The sequence below is a fragment of the Guyanagaster necrorhizus genome (genome assembly GCF_019112545.1).
Source record: "Guyanagaster necrorhizus MCA 3950 unplaced genomic scaffold BT62scaffold_3, whole genome shotgun sequence".
NCBI classification, from domain to species: Eukaryota; Fungi; Basidiomycota; class Agaricomycetes; order Agaricales; family Physalacriaceae; genus Guyanagaster; species Guyanagaster necrorhizus.
In genome coordinates this window covers 2153614-2179458 of record NW_025064882.1, presented here as the reverse complement: position 1 = coordinate 2179458, position 25845 = coordinate 2153614, and the positions used below count along the sequence as shown (strand labels likewise).

At 47.9% G+C, this 25845-nt stretch overlaps 11 protein-coding genes across 11 annotated transcripts; 3 read left to right on the top strand and 8 right to left on the bottom strand.

Moving 5' to 3' along the window:
- Positions 1-405: 405 nt before the first annotated feature.
- Positions 406-2653, bottom strand: BT62DRAFT_984650 (uncharacterized protein; the record flags this gene model as incomplete). Its single annotated transcript, XM_043189876.1, has 7 exons — positions 2407-2653; positions 2033-2359; positions 954-1983; positions 755-899; positions 627-704; positions 518-570; positions 406-465 (listed from the first exon to the last, which is right to left on the bottom strand). Exons 1-7 carry the CDS (start codon positions 2631-2633, stop codon positions 406-408), a joined length of 1920 nt encoding a protein of 639 aa, XP_043045088.1. The 5' UTR covers positions 2634-2653.
- Positions 2654-5556: 2903 nt separating this feature from the next.
- BT62DRAFT_435005 (uncharacterized protein) lies at positions 5557-6012 on the bottom strand. Its single transcript, XM_043180877.1, has one exon. It carries the CDS (start codon positions 5925-5927, stop codon positions 5664-5666), a length of 264 nt encoding a protein of 87 aa, XP_043045087.1. The 5' UTR covers positions 5928-6012; the 3' UTR covers positions 5557-5663.
- Positions 6013-7471: 1459 nt separating this feature from the next.
- On the bottom strand, positions 7472-8429 carry BT62DRAFT_991101 (uncharacterized protein; the record flags this gene model as incomplete). The annotated part of the gene is made up of 3 exons (XM_043190266.1): positions 7472-8229; positions 8281-8332; positions 8381-8429. The coding sequence occupies 3 exons, from the start codon at positions 8427-8429 to the stop codon at positions 7557-7559; spliced, it is 774 nt and encodes a 257-aa protein (XP_043045086.1). The 3' UTR covers positions 7472-7556.
- Positions 8430-11145: 2716 nt separating this feature from the next.
- Positions 11146-11554, top strand: BT62DRAFT_927307 (uncharacterized protein). Its single transcript, XM_043185220.1, has 3 exons — positions 11146-11242; positions 11294-11381; positions 11430-11554. Exons 1-3 carry the CDS (start codon positions 11204-11206, stop codon positions 11477-11479), a joined length of 177 nt encoding a protein of 58 aa, XP_043045085.1. The 5' UTR covers positions 11146-11203; the 3' UTR covers positions 11480-11554.
- A 204-nt stretch (positions 11555-11758) lies between these two features.
- Positions 11759-13775, bottom strand: BT62DRAFT_883884 (cytochrome P450; the record flags this gene model as incomplete). The annotated part of the gene is made up of 8 exons (XM_043182779.1): positions 11759-11821; positions 11874-11966; positions 12019-12487; positions 12543-12715; positions 12771-13238; positions 13296-13418; positions 13471-13584; positions 13626-13775. The coding sequence occupies 8 exons, from the start codon at positions 13773-13775 to the stop codon at positions 11759-11761; spliced, it is 1653 nt and encodes a 550-aa protein (XP_043045084.1).
- A 438-nt stretch (positions 13776-14213) lies between these two features.
- Positions 14214-16113, bottom strand: BT62DRAFT_961518 (uncharacterized protein; the record flags this gene model as incomplete). The annotated part of the gene is made up of 8 exons (XM_043188596.1): positions 15728-16113; positions 15631-15684; positions 15554-15573; positions 15215-15500; positions 14942-15159; positions 14749-14889; positions 14439-14698; positions 14214-14379 (listed from the first exon to the last, which is right to left on the bottom strand). Exons 1-8 carry the CDS (start codon positions 16011-16013, stop codon positions 14214-14216), a joined length of 1431 nt encoding a protein of 476 aa, XP_043045083.1. The 5' UTR covers positions 16014-16113.
- A 316-nt stretch (positions 16114-16429) lies between these two features.
- BT62DRAFT_927305 (pectate lyase) lies at positions 16430-18348 on the bottom strand. Its single transcript, XM_043185219.1, has 11 exons — positions 17946-18348; positions 17814-17890; positions 17661-17761; positions 17538-17606; positions 17320-17486; positions 17258-17262; positions 17006-17205; positions 16861-16953; positions 16748-16804; positions 16674-16694; positions 16430-16621 (listed from the first exon to the last, which is right to left on the bottom strand). The coding sequence occupies exons 1-11, from the start codon at positions 18000-18002 to the stop codon at positions 16551-16553; spliced, it is 918 nt and encodes a 305-aa protein (XP_043045082.1). The 5' UTR covers positions 18003-18348; the 3' UTR covers positions 16430-16550.
- An 868-nt stretch (positions 18349-19216) lies between these two features.
- BT62DRAFT_883521 (Cloroperoxidase) lies at positions 19217-20301 on the bottom strand (the record flags this gene model as incomplete). Its single annotated transcript, XM_043182752.1, has 5 exons — positions 19217-19451; positions 19502-19715; positions 19770-19832; positions 19890-20030; positions 20082-20301. The coding sequence occupies 5 exons, from the start codon at positions 20299-20301 to the stop codon at positions 19217-19219; spliced, it is 873 nt and encodes a 290-aa protein (XP_043045081.1).
- Positions 20302-20621: 320 nt separating this feature from the next.
- On the bottom strand, positions 20622-21809 carry BT62DRAFT_883618 (nudix hydrolase 20; the record flags this gene model as incomplete). The annotated part of the gene is made up of 4 exons (XM_043182759.1): positions 20622-20731; positions 20757-20941; positions 20986-21177; positions 21229-21809. The coding sequence occupies 4 exons, from the start codon at positions 21807-21809 to the stop codon at positions 20622-20624; spliced, it is 1068 nt and encodes a 355-aa protein (XP_043045080.1).
- A 753-nt stretch (positions 21810-22562) lies between these two features.
- On the top strand, positions 22563-23479 carry BT62DRAFT_927302 (uncharacterized protein). The gene is made up of 5 exons (XM_043185218.1): positions 22563-22643; positions 22715-22859; positions 22917-23198; positions 23260-23327; positions 23376-23479. Exons 3-4 carry the CDS (start codon positions 22946-22948, stop codon positions 23262-23264), a joined length of 258 nt encoding a protein of 85 aa, XP_043045079.1. The 5' UTR covers positions 22563-22643; positions 22715-22859; positions 22917-22945; the 3' UTR covers positions 23265-23327; positions 23376-23479.
- A 168-nt stretch (positions 23480-23647) lies between these two features.
- Positions 23648-25445, top strand: BT62DRAFT_978302 (CNDP dipeptidase; the record flags this gene model as incomplete). The annotated part of the gene is made up of 8 exons (XM_043189340.1): positions 23648-23736; positions 23786-24005; positions 24055-24333; positions 24385-24833; positions 24883-25060; positions 25112-25239; positions 25295-25337; positions 25389-25445. 8 exons carry the CDS (start codon positions 23648-23650, stop codon positions 25443-25445), a joined length of 1443 nt encoding a protein of 480 aa, XP_043045078.1.
- Positions 25446-25845: the final 400 nt, after the last annotated feature.

Below are 25845 nucleotides of genomic sequence, written 5' to 3'. Positions count from 1 at the left end.
TTCTACTCATTTTTTTCAGCTTTTGTGGACTCGGATGCCGACGACAAATATGAATTTGATGATGAGGAATACTCAGAGGATTTCTTCAAGGGTCTTGATAAGGCTGCAAGTGATATAGCCAGTAAGTTCAGTGTTTGATCGATGTAGGCTTTTGAACGAACAAACAAATGTCGGTGCTGACCGACTTTTGAGGCGCGAACTTTCTTTTTTTAATTCTTTTTCTCCTTTGGGGACATCAGACACCCAGCGAAATGGACGAAAAACCGAAAACATAGTAAGTAAGACAGAGACTGAGGTTAGTATATGATTAATAGGGTATATTATACAATAACTATAGATATATTCTTGTTCATCTATCCCTTCATAACCTGTAACGTCATTAGATTCACGTCGACTCAAGCCTCTTCATAGCGGCCTCTTGCCCAGCGCATCCATAGCGGCGTATGCACGCATATGAAGAGCGCTCTGAAACCGCTGATCAATCTCACGTATCTTCAGTGAACAAGGGAAAGCCGACCTCCATGCTATATCTACCCTTCCTCCCCGACGGTCCAACCTCTAGGTATTTGCCTGTCAGAAAGTGAGATAATCACATACTGCTCTCTTGACATAACACAAGAACTCACCAGAAAGTACGAGGTCGAAATGGTTTCGCGCCTCAACGACATTACCCTTGCATGCCAGCAATCTTCCCAGTTCATAATCTATGCATAGTGAGTGACGATCGAAGGATCGAGTAGTGGCTAGGACTTGCGTGCGTGATACACCACGTAGTGGTCCAATTCAATTTTGGGTCCGTTCTCAAATACAGCTTCGAACGCTGCAATGGACGCCGCCCCCGCTTCTTCTTGAGTTATCGCCACAGGTGGAGCACCAGGCAAAATGAGTGCGTGGGGATCCTAGTTAAAGGCGATCAATAAACACCTAGACTTCCCAAAAGTAACACAACATACCGGATACGCAACATATCTCATACAAACTCCTTCGAGGAATCTGGCTAGCGTCCAGTCATCCCAATACCCTTTCGATGAGCTGTCCTTCTCGTTCAGCACCTTTAGACATTCCTTGATGGCTACTAGCATCTTATCCACGAGAACGTCCCCCGGCGCACGGGAAAGAGCCAAGAACATGTAAGCTAGCTCCATTGCAGGTAAGATTAGCCATCCTTGATCCAAGAACTTGCGTGCTTTCCTCGCCACAAATTTCTCAGCTGGTATACTTTTTCCCGCAACCTTTTGCCTGCAGTCGGGGACCTTTTCAATCCACGATCGAGCCTCATCTGATTGAGCCGAACCTTCAATCAGACACACAGCCATGCCATACGTGTAAACTGCTTTAGACCACGTTGATTCCTTCTCCAACACTTTCCAGCACTCTAGACTCGCAGCCATGTCCCACAACGCCAGATTTGCAACGGCCATCTCCCAGTACGAGAGGTGATGGAGATTTCTGTACTGCGTCTGTACTTCCATAGCACGCGTATAATAGCCGATAGCCTCCTTCGGCTGTGACCTTATCAGGGCGAGGCGACCGCGGCCAAAAAGGAAGAACACGCCATCTGGGTAGCGTTTCGCGTTCCAATAAATGATCTTTTCTGCCATAGAAATGTCGACACCTTCAAAAGTAAAGTCGGAAAGGAATAGGTGGAAGACCATGAGTGACATGTCGCATATTGACCGACGAACGCCTTCCTCGGACTCGGAGATGGTGGGTTCGTCGGAATCTGAAGTCCAGCCACCAGCTTTGCAAAGCAGGGAGAGGGCCTCTGTACGATCACCGTGGTACCCAAAGAGTTCGACAACAGTGAGGACTTTAGCGGGCATTAGGGTGATAACTAGACTGCTCATTCCTGTGCCGAGATAAACTCCTGAACGGAAGTGTGCATCGATGGAATCATCATAGCCAGTTGGGGAAGCTGCATCCATAGTAGTTACGTACTTGTACAAGGAACGATATATATTGAATGTCGTCCTCATATTGAGTCTGTCATCGATGTTAGCACGGCAAAGAATTGCAGGATTAAACGGCCTACGCTTCTTTAATGAACGCCAACCAATCACCAGAGTAGATGATACCCAACAGAGATTTTTCGAACAGGCTCTCAGCATAGACGAGCTCCGCATGTCGTTCCACCGGGGTCATGCTCTTGATGAGGCCTATGCCAGTCGTGTTCAACGAGGTTACAACATAGCCTGCCAGCCGCGAGGTCAGCGATGCAGCCTTCTTCCGATGCTGGATAGCAATGTGATTTCCCTGCTTGGTATGCTTGATTCCAGCCAATATGTCGTCATCAGCATACGACATGAGCGCCTTGACGCACTGAATGATTCCATAGGCTGTGGACATGTAGAGTCGTTCCCTACACTGCGTCAGTGGCAGATCCTTCACGCAAGACAGCCGACCAACTTATTTGGGTCAGTCTTGTCACAGTATTCTTCTGATTCTACCATTCTGGACGCAAGGAAGAGATCAAGTGCATGGGCGACTCCCGGTATGTCGTCTAAGGCATCCTTGGGGCTGTAGGGCGATTTGACGAGCGGTGGAGGCTTAGGGACAGCTTTTTTGTTGTCCGGGTCGGTAATGGGATCCGGCTGAACGATGGAATCCTGGGAAGCAACGACAGCAACAGCCATGTCACCAACTGGAAGAGAAGCGTCAGCAGGCACAGGGTATTTCTCCGGCAACCGGTCCGATACCCGCACCTTCCCCCCCACACTACTTCGTGCATGTCGTGTCGTCGTCGCGACATCTTTGCCGGATGCATCAACTTTAATCCATAGAACTAAGCGATATGAAGCCGACTCGCAAACCTTACGGGACCTGGGCCCGTCGACCTTAAAAATGAGGCAGGATCCCTGTGAAATCGTACAGCCCTATCTTAACGGTTGATGGGATGAGACTTACTCAAACTGTCCTTTAGATCACTTTCAAGCTTAGGCACACCGCTCCATTTTCAAAAAAGCAACCATAGTTGGCCCCGGTCGAGTTCGCATGCCTCAGTTCGAATTAATTTAGCAACCTTAAAAGGTAAACGGCGGCCGACAAATGACAGCCTGTCCTAGTCAATCTCATCGATGAGGCTTGAAATGGGAGGAAATGGGGTACAAGTTCTCTTATCGCACCTCCTTTGGATTCCAAAGTCGAGGTAAGGATCAGCTGATGTCGGAAAAGAGCAACGTGGTCGCCGAGCTCAATCCCGGCAAGGCCTCGTTCGGTACGGCAGGTGTGCATGAACAACAATGAACCACCGGCAAGAAGATTGCCCACATAAAGCGGGTCCGAGCTAGATCAGACTAGTATATTAAGCCAGACTTCACGACAAGGTGCTATAGATAAAGTACTTGTTTGACCCGTTCGACATTTTTCTTTTCTCCCCCCATGCCATATTAAGGACTGCACCAAGGTGAATCTCGCTGGCGTTTTGTACTTTATTTGACTAAGGTTGTGTTCTAGTTTCCGATCCTTGTTTCACCGTTCGTGATGATTTCTTGTTTGATTCAGTGCGACGCCATGCCCGCCAGGCATTGCTTGATATGTCCCTCGCGATCCCTCTGCCCCCATTATCTGCCATTCAGCGATGAATCTGAAGCCCCTTTCAACGCTTCGCGCCCTCCCTACGATCTGAACGCGTGCAACGCGGAAATCGATCGCGTTCAGAATATTCTACAGAGTCTCGTACTGCACAAAGCGCGACTACAGAGGAACAGAAACGACACTCATACTGTAGTCGGTCGGGTCCCGACAGAGATTCTCACTCTGATATTTAGGGAGGCCTGTCAGCCTCAAGATTCTGATGCAGGGACTGCGGAGGTGCTTTCCTTAACAGCCATGGATATATCTAGCGTTTGTCATCGCTGGCGGGCGATAGCGCACGACATCCCTGACCTGTGGGCCACCATTTCTATAAACTTGCCCACTACCCCACCACCCCGAACTGCGGCTTTTGAAGCAGCTCTCCACTTATGTCTAGAGCGTTCACGATTCGCGCCACTTTCCATCCATCTGTGCTCTTCCGCTGACCCCTTACATCGCATCGATATGTCCTATAAAAACAGATTCATACTTCCTCTCTGCCGTGAGTCCCACAGATGGCGGCACCTACACGTTTCCTTCATGTGCAAGCGGTTCTTCGAATTATTCCTTCAAACGGTCAATCGTTCTTGCAGCGACCTTCGCCAACTAGAAATGTTGTCCATCACGGACACGAGCGGCGACCCGAGTACCTACTCACCTGAGGGATTTGCTTCTCTCCGTGGCGTTAGGAATCTGGAGTTACGTGGAAATCTTATCTACATTGAGGGCTCTCCCTTTACCAAAATCCGTTCTCTTTCCGTTCAGGCCTCGGGGTCAATACCTAATGCCCAGATACTTGCGTCCACAATCGCCTCTGCGGAAGAGCTTAAAAGCCTTACAGTTTTCAATAACATTCACAACATCTACGTTGAAGATATTCCTGTCGTCACTTCGCATCTCACTACCCTGACACTCCATCTTTCCAGGGCTGATTACGTCTCTTTTGGCGCGCTGCTGGCCCCCCTCATTCTCCCATCACTTTCGAACTTGACGCTTATCCACGCAGGCAGACACCCTGCGTCCGCTATCCCTCTCCTCTTTACTCATCTCGCCGCGTTCTGTTGCAAGCATCGTATCGCAGACCTCACCCTCATCCAGGTGCCAATCCTAGCTCCTGATCTTGTTCTTCTCTTCGAGGAGATGATTACCCCACTCACCGCTCTCTACATCCACGAATCCCCGGTAGTTCGCACTATAACTCCGGTCCTCCTCCGAGGAATAATGGATACGCTCCCAGTCCTTACTCGTCTTGGACTCGTTTGGAGCGAGAACTCGGAGATCGATGAGAGCGCGGTCATGGGTTTGATGGAAATGAGAACATGGGCTGCAGGTGGCCTGGAAAGTGCAACAGTCGGAAGGGGGCAGGCTCATCATAATTTGGGTCGTCGAACGAGGGAGCGATTAAGCCTCTTGCGTGAAAAGGGCCTGAAAGTACATGAGAGGGCACTAGATTGAATTGGTCCCGCGTTTATTATCTTTCATATCATCTCGTGACTGAGTCCTTTCTTTCTAGAGTCACCTCTTCGCCCAGCATACTCACTCTTGCGACTGTACTACTATTGTACGACTACTAGAACAATCAACCACGGTATGTGTTTTCTTTGCCAGTAATGCGTCAATACAACGATGTGCAGAGATGATATAGGTACGTAGAACTTAGAAGACTAGACAGCGTACTGTGTATGACTGGCCAAGTAAAAGCTGTTTTTTTTTTACAATGCTTAGTGGACTTGAAATACCTTAGCTCAGTCAGCGCACACCCGATCCTCAAAATGCTTGTTCATTTTCTTGAATAACAACAAGCTTCTTTCATTTCGCGCCGAGCTGTGTGGCGCTGGCATCGCAAGAGACCAACTAACATCAAGCTAGTAACGCGTTTCCGATTGCGTTAGTGAGGATCTCGGATGTCAAGTTGGAGATCGGTGAGCATGTTGTAGCTATTCTGCTTATTTTATTAATTCTAATTCAGAAAAGTACCGTTGTCATGGATATTGGTTTTCTCCCAAAGCGCTGCCCACTTGTGGATTCTGTTCGTTCACTGGTACTAGCCTTCCTGAAGGCATACTATCTGGCAGAACTAACGAGCTCCTTTACTCCAACAATCCTCTAATAGACCACGAGTTTGCAGAAGTCGAGGAAGTCATTTTCAATGGTAGTGAATATCTTCGCTCCTTCAACCGGCGGCTTTCGCGAATCCGACATCTTCTGAACCAACTCACAGCTGAGAGCATCGCTATCAATGAGCAACAGCTTGCTGTATCTAAAGTTCTCATGAATCCGGTACGCAAGATGCCGTGCGAAGTCTTAGAGAAGATTTTCTTGTGGGATATGGATGACGCGATGAATGCATCCATCCATCGGCAGCCCCACCGATTCTCTTGATGCAGGATTTCCTTTGGACCATTACCCCGGCCGAGTTTTTCGTAATGGACGCTTCCCTTCGCGCTCCGTGTATCGTCTTGCGTTACACATGGAGAGAGCCGGGGACCACAACCTCTCGGTTTCCATGTATAGCAAGCAGGACATCTCTACGCATCCATTACTCCCTCTTATACTCTCTTCATCCCCACGATGGGGACGGCTACATGTTTCCTTCTACAAAGCCGAATCTTTCAGTTGCCTAGAAGCCATATCCGACTCATTCGCATCTCGGTGTATAATGTTCACAAGTTCCCGTGGCACCAGCATACCTCCGCTTTTCCTACTGCACTAAAGCTCCAGACAGTGACCATCAATGACCGTCCTGATTTCTTCATTTGCCGTGGTCACAAATCTCGAATGCAGATATTTGCGGCGAGGTTTCGGATATCCTCTCAGAAGTTGGAAGCACGACGACGCTTGCCCTTCGTCCTGCCACAAAGCGTCCGAGAATAAAAACGATATTCACTTCATTGCATTTGACTCGCCTGAATATGTGGGAGATGCACCATGCGGTGCCCGAACGGACTATAAAGTTCTACCTCTCTTCCATGGTTCTTCCGAACCTATCGTCATTGGAACTCAACTGCCACGCTCGTACCCCTATGCTTCCAGTTCTCCGCAAGAAATCCCTTCCTTCATTGAGTTCTCTGCTTATTTCTTCTCCGTCAAGGAGCCTTGGCTGGGAGGATGGTGCTGCAGACGTCGCAGGTGCGCCGCCCTCTTCTTCGTTGTTCATACAAGATGTAAAAGCTCTTACTTGTGCTCTTGTAGATATATTTGTACCCGAAACTTGATCGATTCAACCACACATGCCTGGGTTAAGAGTTGCACGGGAGGTACGAGTTTATCCGGATCTCTGAAAACTCAGTCAGACCACTGGATTCTACAAGCCGTAACGCTGAGAGCATGCAACCTGTATCGGTTCTTTTACGCAATGTCAGGGGAGGGATTATCAACGCAAACCAGGCGGAAGGAAGATGGAGAATCATTCAAGCCACCATGGTGAAACAACTTAATCTTCCGGATGTTTGAACCTCGCATTCTGAATCAAGAAAAAGGTGGGTTTGATGAACAGGAAGAAGATAATAGTTGGAAAGAGCCCTAGGCGGTGTGATTGATATAATTTATAGTTCAAGGTCGACGTCTCCATTGAAGACTAGTTCTGGATTCCGGGGGACTAGGAAAGCACCCCTTTTGAAGCGAGAGAAGAATCTGTCTTCGATGTATGACATATTCAAAAGGACCTACCTCAACTCGAGAGGTCCTCTTAGTATAGTCACAGAGACGCCAAACGGCAGCTTGAAATAGGATGAAGAAATATGGTTTGCTTCGGAGTGATCGGCCCGCTTGAATTAGGGTGCAACTGACGAACACGAACGCGCAAATGTCACTGCGGTCGCGTATCGCACTCTTGACCTGAATTGACGAAAATATTCTTGAATAAATCTCCTGAGAATGTAGTTTGTTGTTCGTCGATAAAGTGCAGGATTTATAAAGTGAAAAAATATCCGTTACAAACAGCATGAACAGTCGTTATGTGGTCATAATCATCAATGTTCGAATCATGCCAAGTACGCAACTTCTGTTAGCCTCCTACTCTCGTCATCCTCAATGTGACTGGCCTCCATCATAATAGTGCCGTGACTATGAATGGTGATATTGAGTACCGGTCTCAATATAAGTGTAGACGGGATGTCGATTCGAAGTTGTTCTGTATATCTCTTCTTGCGGACTGAAGAAGAATCCGTGGCGCAGGTCAGAGATGAGCACTCTGAATGTGACGGCGAGGAAGTCGGTGACAATGTTGAAGACTCTACGTCGTTCCGATGCTCGCCTGAATGCATAGGGTGGCGACTAATATTTGGGGTCTGATACTCCAGAAGTGGCGAGGCGGCAATATCTGCGGGTATATCCGAACTTTCTGCACCGCTGCAACCCTCATCTCCAATGTAGCCTCGATGCGCATCCATTTCGGAGAGCCAATCAAGTACATTCTGTGTTGTTGGTCGTGCTTCATCTTCGTGCGATAGCTTATCGTCCCAAAGGCTCTGAGAGCTTTCCTCTCCTGTATTCGCTTCAACAAGTGTCTGCTTATCCCACTGCGGTTCCCGACTACGCAGACTAGTCGTCAGTTGAAGCGGAGGGAATAAACCTCTTTCCCGAAGAGCGTCTTCCCGTCGCTGCTGAGTGGTACGCTCCGATGAAGACGAAGGACTCCGAGAAGAATTAGATTTCCTAAAGCAGCGCTCAGTGACAAACGCCTATAAAGCATTCTGAAGAACGTACTTATTCCATCGTTTTGAAGATTCGTTGATAGTTTCATTGGATTCGCTAGCTCCTGTAGAGGATATTAGTGAAGTGGAAGTTCATTATATTCACTACGAACCTTGCAAAAAGCGTCGGCATGCTTTCTTTACACCTTTGAAGAAGGACATCTTAACGTGAAAAGTCTGAGAAGACGAGAGACCGCTGGGGAGCGCGAAGAAGAGAGACAGCGGGGCGATATAAGATATCCGCTCGCGAAAGATACTATATATACCACAGCGTTGAGTCCAAAGAAGATTACTGACGAGGCGTCTCCTAGCGATTCGTGATTTTTGATCTGATTATAAAGGGCACAGTATATCGCCAAGTAGATTTGCTGTCATCGCTATGTATTAATATGGAACAGAGTGGCCCCGAGACGGTTACAGATTTGGAACCGTGGAGGAGCATGTTTACGAACGCATTTAACCTAGGAGCCCGAGCAGCAGGATGTCCATCACATCACTCCAAATCAAAAACAAAGAAGGCGAACTTGGCTGATAGACAACGAGCAATCACGCAGGGATTCTCAGCTTTGATGGAAATCAAAACGCCGAATTGTATGACAGTGGGACCAACGCATATGGACCTGCCATAATGTGGCGAAAGCGCGAGGTAGGCGTCCTCAGAGAGAAAGCAGCTACAAATCAGCGGACTGTTCATTGCTTCCGGAATATGGCCACAATCACAGTGCTTTGCGTGGGTGCCGACGTGATAATGCGATTTGTAGAAAGACTTCAGTCTAAGACTAATCCTCTCCAAATTGCTCCGGGATGTAAGTAGTCGATGGTCCGAACACAGATCTCCCGAGGGTACGGGAGAATTTCCCATTCGAATTAAGTGTTGAAAGATAGCTGAGTGACGCGATGGTGGTCGTAGTGAAAGAAGTGGAAACCGGGCCGAATGCCGCCTTGTCTGCCTGTCCTTAGGCGCCCTTCTTCCTCTTGTTCCCCCAGAGTACGGTATATGCGCTGAATACTGAACTTGTATCATCCGGACAATAGGCGCCCTTCCCCATGATGGAAAAAACTTCCCACTTTGGGAGCTCGAGTCGCAGGTCGTTAAATAAAGATTTCTCCCCGTCGTTCTGTCACCTCATACCGCTATGATGAGTCGAATCATGGAACTCCTCATATTCCCTATATGAATTCGATGAGCTTGAGTCGTCTTCCACAAAAAAGATCGATCGTTTTGCTCTCCTCTCCCCGGAGTATCTCCCACTTATTTAAACTTTTACAAATATCAACAAGAAACACACAAATGCACATTTTTACTATCAAGCGGTCGCTGTCGTCGACTCCTTATCTTCTTATTTACTCTTGTCCAGCTTCTAAAACTTCACGAGCATGCTCTTTAGCTTCTTTGAAGACATTAGGATCTGGCAGAAAGTGTCATAAAGGAACACTTCAAGGATACAAGAGACTCACTCTTCAAGGTGGCCTTGCGTCCGCCTAGCAAAGATGTACATCAGACGGCTAAGGCCCGGACAAGGACCGACGTACCACGCTGATTACCGCTCAAGTTGACGTCGTCATCGTCGACAGGTGCACGGCCAGTGCCTTAAGTCTGGGAATGGGGGCCGCCTTCGCCTCCCTGCATGTGCTGCAGTTGGTCAGTGGTGCGGTCTTTGTCTTCCTCTGAGACGTTAGGGTTGTGGACGGTTGCTTTGAGGCCCGCCGCTACATGGACAGGATCCTTGCTGGAGCCTTGCTTAGCTCAAGGATCGATGCGTAAGAGCGAGAGGACATACCGCGCTGAGTAGACATGTTCGTATAGTAAATTGAAGGTGTGAACGGATGAGTCGCAGTTGTATATTCCAGAGAACAAAAAATGAACGCGTTAATGATATAATCGTGGATATTGACACCAGTGGTGACCACTGAAGCTACGTGTGTTATCGAGGCTCCACACACAGTCTGTGACATTAGTTTTGTATGATTTGGAATAAACGTTTGCATTGACTTTATTAATCCACTACGAACCATTAAAGAAGTATCTATTAGTAAAGTGGCTACCATTATGCCTTCTACTACCAGGTCTCCATGTTTCGACATCTTCTCAAGCTTCTTAAGGTTCTCCAAACGGGGGCATTGCGGTGGTATGCCAGAAGATGTCGCATATTTCTGAGAAGTAGAGGGTACATGGGACTAGGGAAGTAGTGGCGCACTGCGTTTAGGGTGCTTGGCAGGAATAAGTCTCCCGCATTGTGGTGGCGTGTGCCCAAAATCATAGAACTTAGCGACTAGGACACGCTTCGATCGCGGACTGGGGGGTATGGGTTTTAGGCTGCGACGTTGGGTCTGGAGTGTGCTTCTTCCTTGGCGGATGCCTGAGATTCGGGAAAGCTTTAAATTGTCGACAGTATATAATAAGTCCTGCGCCATATTAATGACAGTAGTCGGTGGTCGAAGCGGGACACCGGGTCGAGGGATAGATGTCAGTGGAAACCGAAGGACCTGTCGACAGATGTCGTGTCCCGTCGTAGTGCCTCTTCAAGCTCCCACGCTTCTCGCATAATGAAACGGCACGTAGACCGGACTTGGCGACGCACTAGGTGTTTCAAGGTGAAAGGGAACGTTCGGGAGCTTGCCATGCTGGTAGGCGGGTATGTGTAGGGGCGACAGTGACTCTCGCTGCGGCTGCCAAATTGAAAACGGCAAAGATTAGCTTAAATGGAGTAGGATATATCACATCCTACCAATAAAACCTCCTTCCTTCCCACCTTGCTCTGATCGCTTCGTGGACGAAGTAGAATGCATTAGCGGCAACGAATGTTGCGTGCGAAATTACACGATGGGTCTTGCGTCACTGAATACCAGTGACGTCAGGACTACCATCTTCACCAATGAGACCAACACGCTTCGTGTCCCTGCAAAGACCATACTACGATTATTTCGCTGGCTTCATGCGCAACAAGGCATTACAGTTTGGCCCGAAGAATATTGTGTGTATTTTGCTTCCGGTGACCCTTCCGGTGACGAAAATGCTCCGATAGGCTTTTGGTGCGGCAATTGCAGTGGGCCTAACGGGTACTGTTTACTGGTTGGGATACAGAGAAATGGAAGAACGCCATACTGGTAAAAGTAAGCCCAAAGGATAAGACCGGAGGATTGACTGACTTCCTGTTGCAGCTGTGCTTCCAAAGTCTGAGCCAGAGAATCAGAAACCAAGATCATCTTGAGTCGAGTTCCGGACCGTACGTTGAAGCTAAGTTAGTGAACAGAGTCCATTATGCCAGCGACAAGTCAAAAAACATACTCCCAGTAATTACCGAGAAGCAGTTGTAGTCACCTTTGAATTGAGAATTTCGTCGATTGCAGTCGACGCAAACCCAAGCCGTCGTAAGAGTTGACACCTACATCTTCTTGGTATAACGCGCCGGATCTTTACGAAGTCAATGTCACAGAAATCGTCAATAAATCCCGATAAACGGAAACCGTACTACAATTAATATCAAGGGTTAATTACGCCGCCTTCGTCTATACTCAACGTTTCTCGGAGCCTGAGGTGTAGGAATCATGGTCTGTCAAGAATAAGTATACTGAAGGTCAGGTCAGCTCTGAGAATCAACTCACGTAATAATTGTTAGCAGGGAATGGCTGTGGCAGGCGGAACTCCAGCTCCTTCACCAACGTGGCGAGGACCGTCCCAACTTGCAGATATGCAAACTACGAAGAGATCCAATCAGCTAGTTCGACAAAATAAAAGAGCCGATTTCACCTGTTCCCCGACACATCGATGTCTTCCGGCTCCAAATGGCTGATATGGACTCTCCGTCCCTTTACTGACGGCACCAAACCCATAATCAATCTTCTCTCCATGCTCATCAACATATGTTTCGAGTGCCTGCGCAGCCATGCCTTCCGGGTCAATCCATCTATACGGATCAAACTTCATAGCACTCCGCCACACTCGCGGGTCCGTATGGCTGACTGTCGGCGATGCAAGAACATAGTCTCCCTTTGGTACGACGTACACTCCATCCTTTGAGGGTGCGGCAAGAGATGGAGGGACGGGAACATCTTCCCGAACATGTCGCATGATAGTATGAATTGGTGGGTGCAGACGAAGTGTTTCGCGGATGAGCGCGTTCATGAGCGGAAGTTCGCGGGCCTCCTCATATGTCATGGGGCGCAACTGTCCGTTGGGGGCGCCGAAGAATTTTACCTGTTCTTGGTAAATTTTCTCACTGCAGAATGAGTATCAGCATATCACAAAATGCAAAAAGAGCGGATAGCTCATACGTGAAATCGGGGTTTTCTGCTAATCTAAGAACGGCCCATGCGCCGGTCGACGCGCTTGTGTGTTGGCCCGCCATGAGAAGTGCAATCATACAGTGCGCTATCTCGGAATCTGACATTGGCTTGCCACTGCGATATACTTGTCCACTGAGTGCGTTGATCATGTCTAGCTCATGCTGGAGTAGCAGTTAGTGATCGTAAAAAGAAACAAGAAATATAGTGAAGCCTTACGTTTTCCCCCTTTGCTTTTCTCTGCTTGACAATATCAATGTAGAAGTCGGATATCTTCTTATGTGCCCGGTCACGTCGTCGGTAGTGCTCCAGAGGCAGATTAGGGAAGAAAAAGTTCATTGGTGTAAATCCGCCATCCAAGTCGGCTAAGAGCTCCGCGAAAGACTTGTCGAGGGCGGCACGGATCTGCTTTCCCTGCAGAGTCCTACTTGCGGTGAGGATAGTAATCTCCGCAATTACCTGGCAAGGGTCAAATGAGCCCCACTCTCCAGCGCCCTTTGGATCCTGGTATGACTTGAATATAGGTTCGTTGTTCAAGTACGTCTCCACCTCGTCTTCAAACATGCCAACGTATGTTCGGAACGACTCTGTTGACAGACCAATTTTGATGAATTTTTTCTGTTCCATGAACTGTTGGTTGGGAACGGCATAGACAACATCGTCGCCAAACACGGGTGAGGTCATATGCTGGAAATCAACGGTTAATCTACAAAAGATGTACCGGTAGCGGGAAGACGATCGAACCTTGTAAGCATCCTCTGCATTGAACACCGTGGACTTTCCACCCAGCACAAAGTTGTTGCCTTTGGCCCCCAACGCGACGGTGACACGACGCCCAAGTAATATAAAGGTAAATACGTCGCCATACTACATGGTACGTCAGCTGAGGCATCAACCAAAGGAATCCAGAGCGACGCACTTTTTCCTGGCACGCAAATAGAAATGTCAATGGATCACTGCCGTATTGGACACTTGAGCCTATGAACGGGAACCAATGAAAGACTACTGGAGGCTTGGAACGATCTTGAGGCAGCTATAGGCCCAGTTCAACCGACTATTTTAGAGGTAAAAAACACCGATACTCACCATCTGCCTCAGAATATTGAATACGACCACAAGGATTGGGATATTCACAAGAAAAAATAGGGCATAGCGGGTGTTGAGAACCTGAGCTGGGATATCGAGGAAATGGTTTGCAAGTGGCACCGACGTGTTGAAAGACATGGAGAGAATGGCGAATTTCTGTTTCCACACATATATCCCATCTTTATGTACCTATCCCCCCATCGAACCACAATTTTTCGATTAATGAGATCGTATCACGCTGGGTCCAGACTACTGAGGTAAGGCCAGGCCACGGATTTCAATAGAACGCTCGAACCGTACTCTTTTTGTGCTGAGTGTTGATTTCATGTCGTATCGTTAAAGGATAAGGGCTGAAGGTTGCAGACGGAAGAGGCTAAGGTGCGTTTCTCGGTCGTCGTCGTTGGAGGAAGAGACCCGTCGGACCGTAGTTCCGATTCTGCAATCGCACACCGGGGTCGGTACCATGGGGTATAAATTTACAGAACAAAACTAACGCTCAGTGCGTTTGGTCCAATACAACCATACTCTACTCTCGTGTTTACGTGGAGAAGAATGGTACCAAAATACTATTAGTAACTACCTATGATCATCTGCGTGGGGTGTCCCCCACAGAATGGTCCTCGTAACACCGTTTTGCCACGATTCGACGCGTCGTCTGGCTAGTACCGACATGGTAGATCTATCCGTACCAACAAATCCAACACCGCCCGACTGTATCACTGCATCAATGAGGAGGGGGTACCTTTCCAGAGATGAATAAATACAAAGAAACTAAAACCGTCGAGTCGAACAACAGCTCACCAATCGCCGTAAAGTTCCTTCGTCTTTGAATGATCTGGTGCAAACCAACCCTGCTGTGTGACTTCCTCCCACCAGCTAGCGTTCGTTTCATCGCTTGTCATGATGACATGTTCAACGTCAATACCTTGAGTTTGTAGCAGTTCGTCTTTAACCTCCTGTACCCGTCGGGCAATGACGGCCATAGAGGGAAAGCATTCTTCCTGCGGTGCACCCCAGCAGTAGTTTTTGAAGTCAGCGTGCCGAGCATGAATACCAACGTACTGCACCAGATTGAGTACATCATAAAGAAGAGAGGATGATAAAATGGCACCGGAGGTGTGGGGCCGTCGTCTTCCAAGCCTAGTGCACGATTGATATATTTTTTCGTCAGAGCTTCGAGCGAAGGAACCCAATGCATGTACTGAGCAACAAAGCGCCATGCCGGGCTATAGTCGTGATCATATTCGAATGGCTGGAAAATTTAAGCATTGGCTTAGTTCTATGATAAACAGATATATCCCCACCTGTTGGGCGCAGACATAATATAAATAATCATAGCAAAGGAGTTGCTCGTCTGGTGGAAGCGATATGTTCAGAATCGGCGAAGGGAGTGGCGTTACAAGGTTGGCTTTTCTCGTCTCTGGAAAGGCGAATTTCGCGAGCGCCCAAAATGTTGTATGAGAGTCGTGTTCATAATTCTGAATGAGCTTGACCCAGTCAGGCATCCTCGTATATGACACGTCTATACACATGAGGTCAACCAGAAACTCATGCAAGCAACAGATGATCGCCCTTACCAAGTTGCAGGTAGCCTAGGACACTGCTTCCACGGGGACCCTTCTCGTGGTTTTGTGATGTCGCTTCCCAAACGTTCCAGCACCCGAGTCCATCTAGTTCTGCGCTATTCGGATCCTTTACATCTCGCCATTCAAGAATAGGTCTGTCCAGCGCCTGGCGAAGGCGAGGAACATCAAACACATCACCAAATGCGATGGGTGATGCAGCGGCACCAATATGCGAGGGAATAAACATAGGCAATATTGGTACACGGTCAGTTATCAAGCCCAAATATATCAGATTAATCTGTAAAACGGTCAGCGGCTCAAAGAAGTGCATGGACAGAATAATCGACCAACATAGGTCATCACATCATTCGCTTGTATAAGAAGATGAGCGGCGGTACTCGCTGTTACTTAAATAAAGAGATACTCACTCCAACCAGCAGATATCCAGGAAGTGATGTATTTGAAGTCAGGGCGAAGATTGTCTGCAAAAATGAGAACAGCGGAAAACAGTTATTTATTACTCACCACCAAAGTGCTCAGTCGGCGCACCGACGAGGGCGTTCAAGGGATCGAACGAATCTACCTCGACGTTCTTGGTGAGTTCCAACAAGGGGGGGGCCTCTGATGATGCCCAAAGCCAGAATCCGACCAAAGACATGAGAGCGACCAGAGACACCCCGATAGCAGCACCAACGAGGAAGCGTCCTTTGGACCGAAAATTTCGATTCACAAAGTCCTTAGGTTTGCTCCAGAGCGGGGTTGATGAGTCCATACGCAAATGCATTTGCGTCGACAAGGACGCGCTATCCATGATGACTGTGGGATATCTATGAAGACTCGAGCGAGAGTAGACGATGGATACGTTAAGGAACAAGGAAGACTCGGCAATCTCACCATACGTCGTCTTGAACCTGACCGTGACCATCCATCAGCCAGTTATAGTAGAAATTGATTGACACCGCACCTTTTAATTCATTTTTGCTTTGCATATGGGCTCGCCGCACACGCTTCGCTCGACGCCACCGCCCTCGAGCTTCGGATTGCAATTTAAACACCCTCAAATGAGAATATTGGCTCGGAGGCGCCACGAGAGCCTCGGTGACAATGCCGACTTGCGCTGCTTGTTCAAATCCGCATAGCGAGCATTAGCGACTCAAATTTTCAAAGAAAAGTATTATCGCCCATGATGCATTCACATGCATCAAGCAAGGGTAAACTGATGGGACCGGAGAAATCACATTTTGTCACGCTATAACAACAACGTACGAGAAGGAAGAGGTCTGGCAGGACTTATGAAATGCAACAAGATGTAAATCCTTAGAATGAGAGCGTTTGTCCCGCATTGGCCTCAACTGTAGCACGGACAGAGGCTGTAGCTGTATCCGAGTTCAGAAGCAGTGATTGTGCCTACGTCCGCGGCTTAAAAGTGTCCCAATTGATACGCTGATAGATTGAAAGACTGAGGACGTACTATTTTCTGCGCCTCCGAAGTCTGCACAAATAAGTAAGTATGGCATCGAATCCGAAAAATTCGATTGCACTCACCGTTGTCTATGGCAACCGCGTATCCTTCATCAGTGGAGTACAGAGGCTTATCGGTACCTTTTCAATCAACTTTCTCAACCAGATAACTCCATGAAACGAAACGGATCTCTCACCAGTCCAAACGTTGTTTTCAACAAGTAGTTCGGCGCCATCGCGTGTATTGATACCATCGTTGTTGTCATCGTAAACATTGTTAAAGATGTGCCCTATTAGAATGTTGAATACATCAAATGTGATAGAAGAAAGGAAGTCAGTCACCTATGCCAAATCTGAAAGACGGGGTACGAGAGTTGAGGTCGTACCACCAGTTGAGGGCAAAAGTAACCCTGATGGCTACGTCTTGGTCGCCGTTGTTATCAGAGTGCCCGACGAGGGAAGCCTTCCAATGTGTGTAGAGCTTGCTATTGGTGACAGTGATGCCGTAACAACCATGAGTGATGTCGAGAAGACCGTCGTAGCTAATTTTATCAGCCTGATTAGACGAGCCGGAGAGCCGGAAATCACACGCACTAGTCCTAGAAGATGAAAAGGGTCAATGATGGACGACGTAGAATGAATGTCTTGATATTTACTTTGTCGTGGTCTCTGTCGCTAGAGAGGTCGACATGGTCGACCCAAACTTGAGATGCGGCCTGGATACCAATGGCATCCCCAACGTCTGCAAGGACTTTCTGGATTTTGACGTTGCGGATAATCACATTGGATTCGTCGAGCACACGAAGCCCAATACCGTCGAGCACTAGAAAGCGTGGTCGAATCAAGTCGGAAACTATGGATCCATGAAACTTACAAGAACCAGCCGCCCCGAGCACAGACGTGTTAGAACCAACCTTGACAACAGCGCTTCCAGAAATAGTTCCTGTCGGCGAGAACTTTCAGATGCCTGAGCCCTTTTCACGCGTCCAAGACTAACCAGAGATGATGACGATCTTAGCGCTGTCACCCGAAACAGCAGAAGTGAGTTCGTCCAGAGTCGTTACTGTCGTGGTGCTTCCACCCAACCCACCCGTAGTTCTAACGCGGAGTTAATGCAACGCAGTAATATAAAAAGTCAAGAACCGCAAACCCTCCATTCAAAGTTGCGAAACCCACAGTGGCTACATCGCTGACGGAGGCCCTCTTAAGCACTGTCGAAGGTGCAGACTAGAAGTAAAAATCATGTCAGTACTGTTCCAAGAAGGAAGGAAACTACGCCCACAATGACGAAAACGAATTGAAGAGCAGCAATGGCGGCAATAGCAGAGAACCACTTCATGTCGGTGCGATGTATGAGAATTTCAGTTCAATGAGGGCTGCTTGACCATCCATAGCTTGTCTAAAGGTCTTTTATACTGTTAAATCGGATATGTATCGGAGAGAACCAGTCATTCCGCAGGGATACAACAGAACTGAAATGAAGACTTCACAGTTCTGCGGGCCGCTGTTAGCGTCCGGGCCTTGAGATTTCCGCGGAACCTGGGGAAATTTTGGACGACTGTAGGACAGTGTCCGATGAAGCACGTTGAAGTGAGATCATTCGTTGCGCGACGGTACCTGACAGTCGAGCCAATTCTCTTAAGTTACAAGGCACTTCAACTGGTCCATATCCTGCGACCTTGATACTGTTTTAGATTAGACGATGTTCATTGCAGCAGTACTGTTGGACCACAGTGGCGTCCAAGCTTGTTAGAAACAAAAGTTGGACTCACTCGACATGGCCCGTTTGGCCTTCGAACGTAGCGGCCAGTCGAGTAGCCTGATGATGATGAAATAGCATCCCCATCGGACCGACTCAGTTGAGTCCCACGAAATGATCAGTCATACACCATAGGAACAGCGCCAAGAAATATTCGTGGATGATAATTCCAGCATTGTTCCGTCATGGCGACCTCTGCGCATGTGGTCAGCTCGCCGACCTTGAGCAATGTCAGAAAATACTTCGAGAAAAAGTCCAGGACCCTTCTGTAAAAAAAGGTATCAGAAGGCAACAGCCACAATGATTTGAGTTTGTGTTTAGACAACGGCATGCACGCGGAGTTGGGCCCGAAAATTCATGTTCATTCAACTACAAGCAGTTTGGACCTCGGAAATATCCACTATCTCGTGAGGGTTGATGTTCACGCGCTCGAACGGCATATCAGTTAATGGAAGGAATCTGGCATGGGTGGCCTCGTCGTTGCTGTCCACCTGGTCAGCCACAGCGGGAAGTATCAAACCTTGGCACTCACTTAAAGGTTCAGCTGACCTACTAAGAGAATATGTTAATACAACCCATTCCCTTAATATTGAGGCCACTGTTCTCTTTTGAATAAGTTACGTATTTCATGCCAACTAACGGCAGGCTTTATGACATGGCTACAGTGGAAAGGTCATTGGAAGGATATTACTAGTTCTTGCCAGTCGCTACTTCCTACAACATGGTATTATGCATGGACACAATCGGAGTGATTACAGGCCTCCTCATCAGAACTAGGTGGACTGACAATAAAGTCAGCCAAGGAGGTATCGCAGCACGGTTGCACGAACCGTTTTCTCCTTCTTCGCCTTGTTTGTGAGATTCCTCGTCTTACATTCCACCTTTATGACAGTTTTATTGAAAGCTTGGAATGTTAGTCCCTTTCTTGAAAGAACCCTAGACTCCCAGCCATCCGGGATACGTTCCTCGATCAAAAAAGATTCCAGGTCTTTCACTCTTCCACCCATTATGGTAAGCATCGTCGACGAGCTCCACTCCAGTCAGGTGGTGTTGAAGAGTAGATCGTAAAAATAACGTACTTAGAGCTCCCGAATATTTTGTGTATGCAGTCCAGCGAGAATTCGGGGTTAGAGCTGGCTGCTTCGGTGCGGCGCTTCGCTGAGAAACGTGCGAGGTCGTCGGGAGTGAGGAGAGCCGAACCATCCAACGCCTTTCCAGAAGAGGATGCAAGAAGCTCTTCGATATAAGGAATATAGGGAGTTCCTTGATTTGGTTCATGGTACTTGTCCTGTCCTTTGAGAAAGGTTTAAAGTTAGATACAGGCCGCTGAAGGTGGGGAAAGCACACTTGTGAGCGATGCATCGTGTTCAATACCGTTATGTAAATCAAGCTCAGATAGATCAACGGCGTCTGGAATTGGTGCCTTAGAAAGAGGTGCAGAATTCAAGTGGAGCCAAATTTTCAAACCTTGATTATAGTCCTTCCCAAGCATTCTTGCACAGTACAGCGGCACGAAGTAACAGAACGAGGGAGAGAAATTGTATGCAGCCCGAACGGTTCGTGTGAGCTCCCGAAGCGAAATGCTTTTCCCATCCCGGGGTAGCACTCCTGTTGTTTTGATGAACGCGAATCCAGTGCCAATGTGTTACCACCACTCACCATGGTTGGCCAAGGCATTCAAAGCCGGACATGAGCACCTGCTATCACCTTCCTTGGGCGCAATATACTCGGGCCATGACCCTCTCGCACCGGGGTGTCCTTCTGGGACAACATGTCCAGGTTTGAGATTAGGTGTTAACAGATTGAAAGTAAAGAGTCCAACATCCCAAGTGAGGATATAAAGATTTTGGACAGCAGCTATGATGCCTTTGAGTACCATGGCGGTGAAAGTGAAAGAAGAGCAGCGTACCTCTGTATGACTATTTAGCTATAAGATGGCTTGAATGGTTGTACGTGAGCCGCTGACAGTTGGTTGACAGCGGTAATGTTAGAATGATTATGACGGCTATGTACCTGTATGTACCTAACGGAGGTAACTTCCATAACACTCAACTCGGTGACAGATCTTGCTTAAGAGCAGATGTTCTCATTCCGCATCAAAGTACTTACGAGTGTTGTGGTTCTACTTCCTTCAATTTTATATGGAACTTCAGCGACTCTGAAGTAGGAAAGCAAAACAAAATGCTTACCTAAAAATTTCTACCACCGTTCATAGTCAAATTGACCATGTAGGCGGGTCAAGATCTTCATGTAGTCGGGTTCGTTCTCGGGTGTTATATGACCCAAACGTATTAGTAAGTCGATAATCACTATTATTGAAAATCAGACGAAGACATTGCAAGTACTTGGTGCACAACTTTCCCAGAGCACAGTTGGGCTTAAACGACCCCGCCCGTAACTTTGGCGTAAGATCGTCGAGATGAAGAAACTCGAATGACTCGACTTCACCATCCAAAGGTTTGGGCTCAAAAACGGAAGAGTCTGGGTGATTTGCGGGGATGGCAAGATCGTAGACATATCTGCAGGGGATTAGAGGCAGATAACAGCGAAGTACGAAACTTACTCCACTTCTGGTTGCAACCAGCCCGCGGACGTTCTGAAGAAGTAGCTGACGGCTCCAGTTGCTCGTACGTACTGCCGAACGATATCTTCTTCGATGCTGGCCTCTTCCATGCACTCCTTGGCCAAGGAATCGAACATGCCCATTCCACTGGGGATTCCTCCGGCAACAGTGTTGTCAAGGTAACCAGGCCACCTGCATATATGTGCGATGAAGTAAGAATCTATATCAGATAGGATAACCCACGTTGGCTTCGTTCGCGCACGGGTCGGTATCCACATACGAAGACCTGAGGCATCTTGTTGGTAGATGGTCATGTGTATGCCATATGTCACGACGCCGAAAAGTGCACAGGCCGAGCGCTCCATCTCGAATGCGTAGTTCAGTCCTTCGTCAGGCTGTCCATCCTTCGGGTAGTCATGAGCGTCAAAAGGGTTGCGATAGATGGGAAACATCTCTGCTCTCCACTTCTTAGGCCCGCAAACATCAGGGAAGAGTTCTGTATCTCGCCATCGCTCACATAGTTCCTTCATGGCAGCAGTGCGCTTCGATGGTGTATCAAGCCACGACCGAAAAGAGACCCGTGCATCTTGGATATCCCAGAGTTCCGGAAGACCACTGTTGTGACTGTTAACATTTTCTGCTTTCAGTTTCTCGATGATAATGGGTCGTAGGAGACCGATAACGGGAGCCCGTGATGACGGAGAGAGATGAAATGGTACTAGCCGTTCGCTGTCGAATGGTGATGGATGAGGAAAAGAAAGATGTGGCCGCACATTGTCACAGATGTCGATAAGATCCAGAAAAGATAGATTTTTGGATGTCATCGTATGGAAAAGGTAGCCGAACCCTAACCCGAGGTAACCGAGCAGCATTTGCACTTTGAAATTCGAACTTCCTTTCAAAGATAGAGGCGCGAATGATCAAGTCGAGCAATGTGCTGAAGGAAGCTAATACCTAGCGGCAACATTTCAAAGACACCACGGTGCCTCGGGAGAACCTTTGTTCTGGTTTTCCCTCGCTGACTACATACACGTCGTAGTACCTACGACGATACATTCGACATATCATGGAGTATCCACTCGCAGCCGTAAACTATAAGCAAATATAGGCAAAAGCGGTGGTTTTATTTTACGCGGCGCGGGTTTTATACGGTGGTCATGTAGCACTAGCAAATTAGAAGCTGAAGCGGTAAGATCGTCAGTCTCTTTGACTGAAGTTGGGAAGTCGCTCGGCCCAAAGCAGACGTTGTACATTATAAATGCACGAACTCGGATTTATGCCAGCAGTCTCTGTGTGAGCATGACACGGATAGGATCCTTGTCGGCCGCAGCCCCCCCCCCACCCCCGTTCCATTGGTTGTTCTTTGAGACCTCTTTGAAACCACTCGAAAGCGGTTCATGATGTTGACTTGTATCCCTTGTTCCCACTCAACGTCTAGCCATGACCTACACCCTCAACGGCCCTTCTTCAAGCCGCACGCTTATTAGGAAAGTCGAATCCCCTTAGACTCCAGAAGAAGAAGTTATTCAATGGTTAGAATCCATAGGGTACAGACATGAACTCACAGAATTCGACATCGCTTCTGGGGCATTCAAGACAACACTTGAGAACCTCCATGTACTCGTTCGCATGCACCTTGTCGAATTCCTGTTCGTAAACTGTGATATGCATTAGTAAGTTCTAAACTTCAGTCAACGTCGAAAATGCAGTGAATTAAGCATGGACCTACCTCAGTACTTCAGACCACTCTATGGATGTGACACCTCAGGGCATGTTTCAACGGACCGTTCTTCTTGGAAGAGGGTCATATTGCTTCGGGTTCAACAACCCTCAGAGAAACATCGTCTAGTTCGGGCAGCATATCCTTCCTCGAGCTTGGACAGCCTGGGTGAGTATAATTGTTCAACTATGTTCGAATCACGATAACGTACCAATGTACCAGTGCAGATTCTGCAATACTATGGCATCTTCGACCGAGTCATTATGGAAGACCTTATATGCGTTCTCAAAAAGCAAGTCTTTCCCAGAGGATTTCATGAGGGCGTCAGTCTATATTTCACAGATACCGAGCGATAGCATTTTCTGGAAGAATCTCATGTGCGTCAAGTATTTTATCATTGATGGAGAAGAGCAGAGGCGATTAGAACTGGATCCAAGCACAAAGGACGTACATCTCGGAAAATATATCCTCTTTGGCACCGAGATTAGAGGATCTGTGGGCAGCTGTCAGGAAGCGCTTCAAATATTCACGAGCGAAGAGGATCGAATACAGACGCTAAGGGACTATTTTGAATTTGACATCGATGTCAAGGACGCGCATAACATCATTGGACGCGATGCTGCTGTTGTACAGTTGTAGCACGTATGGCGTAAGCATATGGACAGTATACAATGTCTGCCTACAGCTGGATATCATGAGCCACGTTGATATCTTTGCAGGTAGGGCCCGTGACGCTGGCGTTCAACGAGCAATTGACTGAATGTTAACCCAGCCATTATTAATCCTTTCTACCAGTGCCGCTTGTCAACTCATGAGGAAGATGCCACGATATCGAGGTTATCCTAAAAAGTAGCCTTCACAGGCGTAGCGCGACTTCGTAAGGGCGATGTCGTCATTGCAGTAACCTCTTCAACTTGTACCACCATCATCCCCTCTGCCAACATGCCTGCCCCCCCAGAATTCATCAAGTTCATTGACGACAATGCCGAAAACTTTATCAATCGTTTGGCTGAGGCAGTCGCTATTCCAAGGTCAGGGGATTTCGTGACTCGTGCTGCCTAGCTGATCTATCGGCGTCAGCGTGAGCGGCGATGCCAAGTATAGGCAGGATGTCTTCAAGATGGCCCACTGGCTTAACGCTCAGCTTAACTCTTACGGCGTCGAAACTCAGCTCACCGATCTTGGAAAGCACGTTATGGATGGTCAGGAGCTTCAACTTCCGCCCGCGATTCTGGGAAAGATTGGAAACAATCCGAATAAGAAGACTGTGCTTATCTACGGTCATTTTGACGTTCAACCCGTACGTCCTGGGTTCGACTCTCATGCCCTTCAACTTCATCCTTTTCTAGGCTAACCTTTCTGATGGATGGTCCTCTGAACCATTCGTACTTACTATTAATCGCGAGAATGGTCAGCTAGTAGGCCGTGGATCCACAGACGACAAGGGTCCTATTCTTGGTTGGCTCAATGTTCTTCAGTACCACGCTGAGAACCAGAAGGATCTGCCAGTTAATATAAAGTTCTGCTTCGAAGGGATGGAAGAGACCGGAAGTGAGGGTCTTGACGACCTCGTCAAGAAGGAGGCCCAATCTGGAGGTTGGTTTGACGGCGTAGACTGTGTTTGCATCGTATGTCTTCGTTCGCTTGAGGCCATCGCAATCCTAATCTCCATTTACTAGTCTGATAACTATTGGCTCAACACCCGAACGCCCGTTTTGACTTATGGCTTGCGTGGAATTTCTTATTACAAGATAATCGTCTCTGGTCCCAGTTGGGACCTCCACTCTGGTTCCTTTGGACGCACGATACATGAACCTATGACGGACCTCGTGATACTCATGTCCAAGCTTGTGGATACCAAAGGTCATATCCTTATTCCTGGCGTCGACGAGATGGTCCCGTCAGCATTTGCGGATGAGCGCTCTCTGTACGAGAAGCTCGACTATTCCATCGAGGACATAGAAGCAGCTGCCGGCGCTAGCATTGCGTTGTCTTCTGACAAGGTTGAAGTACTGATGGGTCGGATGCGATCTCCCAGTCTATCGCTTCACGGAATTGAAGGTGCGTTTTATGGTGCCGGCGGTAAAACTGTTATTCCAGCCAAGGTGGCTGGGAAGTTCAGTATCAGGTAACTGCGCGTACCTTTGATATTCATTTCCTTGATCACGGCTCTACAGGCTGGTGCCCCCACAAACGCCGGAGAACATTGCGCCTCTTGTAAACAAGTATCTGGAAGCTGAATTTGCGAAACTGGGTAGCAAGAACAAATTGGTAGTGGAGGAAGTCCATGGTGGCAAGCCGTGGCTAGCTGACCTGAACCATTGGAACTTTGAGGCTGCCAAGGCTGCTACCAGGGTATGAGTTCCTCTGTTCACTATAGGCCTCTTGTTCGATACGTTATTGTAGGCGGTGTACAAGCAGGAGCCTGACATGACAAGGGAGGGTGGATCCATACCCGTCACATTAACGTTTGCAGAAGCACTTGGTGCAAACGTCGTCCTTCTGCCAATGGGGAGAGGGGATGATGGTGCACAGTGAGTTTATTAATTTTTTCCTTCTGGTTTCTGGCGTTTATCTTTTGCGTGACAGTTCCACGAATGAGAAGTTAGATCGTTCCAATTTCATCGAAGGGGTGAGTTTTTCTCGTTCGTTTTCCACAGGAAGAGTACTGACATGTCATTAGTCTAAGCTTCTGGGCACTTATCTCTATGAACTTGCAGCCGTCCAGGGGAAGAAGTAAACTTTTGTTATACCAGTAAGAAATGAAAAGACTAGACGATCGTATACTGATACTGACAGTGCGGAACGTCAGTACGTTAGTTGCTAGTTGGAAGACGTAGGTTGCCTTCATATCCGTCAGTGTCGCTTCAGGAAAGCATCACGGAGGCAGCGCAATTTATTGAGGAACCCTCTATATACTGATAACAACAAAAGTGTCTGGGTGACAGGAACAGCTCAACGTCTGTCTACTGCGAGGCACTCGCAATGACCGTCGGGAAAATAGCGTACGTGGTGCTGTCTCGGGGGGGAGGCAAAACCCTCAAAGCTCAAATCACTCGTCCGTGCCAGCTGCAACTGCAACACAAACTTGAACGAATGAAAGATAATTAGGAATATCCTCTCTGTCGAATTTGGGCGCG

Excerpts from the sequence above, each read along its gene's own strand:
- BT62DRAFT_435005 (XM_043180877.1), bottom strand. The coding sequence starts at position 5,927 with ATGGATGCATTCATCGCGTCATCCATATCCCACAAGAAAATCTTCTCT.
- BT62DRAFT_927307 (XM_043185220.1), top strand. The coding sequence starts at position 11,204 with ATGCGCAACAAGGCATTACAGTTTGGCCCGAAGAATATT. Across the intron at positions 11,243-11,293 it reads AGTTTGGCCCGAAGAATATT|GCTTTTGGTGCGGCAATTGC; the intron begins GTGTGTATTTTG and ends ATGCTCCGATAG. Across the intron at positions 11,382-11,429 it reads AGAACGCCATACTGGTAAAA|CTGTGCTTCCAAAGTCTGAG; the intron begins GTAAGCCCAAAG and ends TTCCTGTTGCAG.
- BT62DRAFT_927305 (XM_043185219.1), bottom strand. The coding sequence starts at position 18,002 with ATGAAGTGGTTCTCTGCTATTGCCGCCATTGCTGCTCTTCAATTCGTT. Across the intron at positions 17,891-17,945 it reads TTCAATTCGTTTTCGTCATT|TCTGCACCTTCGACAGTGCT; the intron begins GTGGGCGTAGTT and ends TTTTACTTCTAG. Across the intron at positions 17,762-17,813 it reads TTCGCAACTTTGAATGGAGG|AACTACGGGTGGGTTGGGTG; the intron begins GTTTGCGGTTCT and ends ACTCCGCGTTAG.
- BT62DRAFT_927302 (XM_043185218.1), top strand. The coding sequence starts at position 22,946 with ATGGCATCTTCGACCGAGTCATTATGGAAGACCTTATATGCGTTCTCA.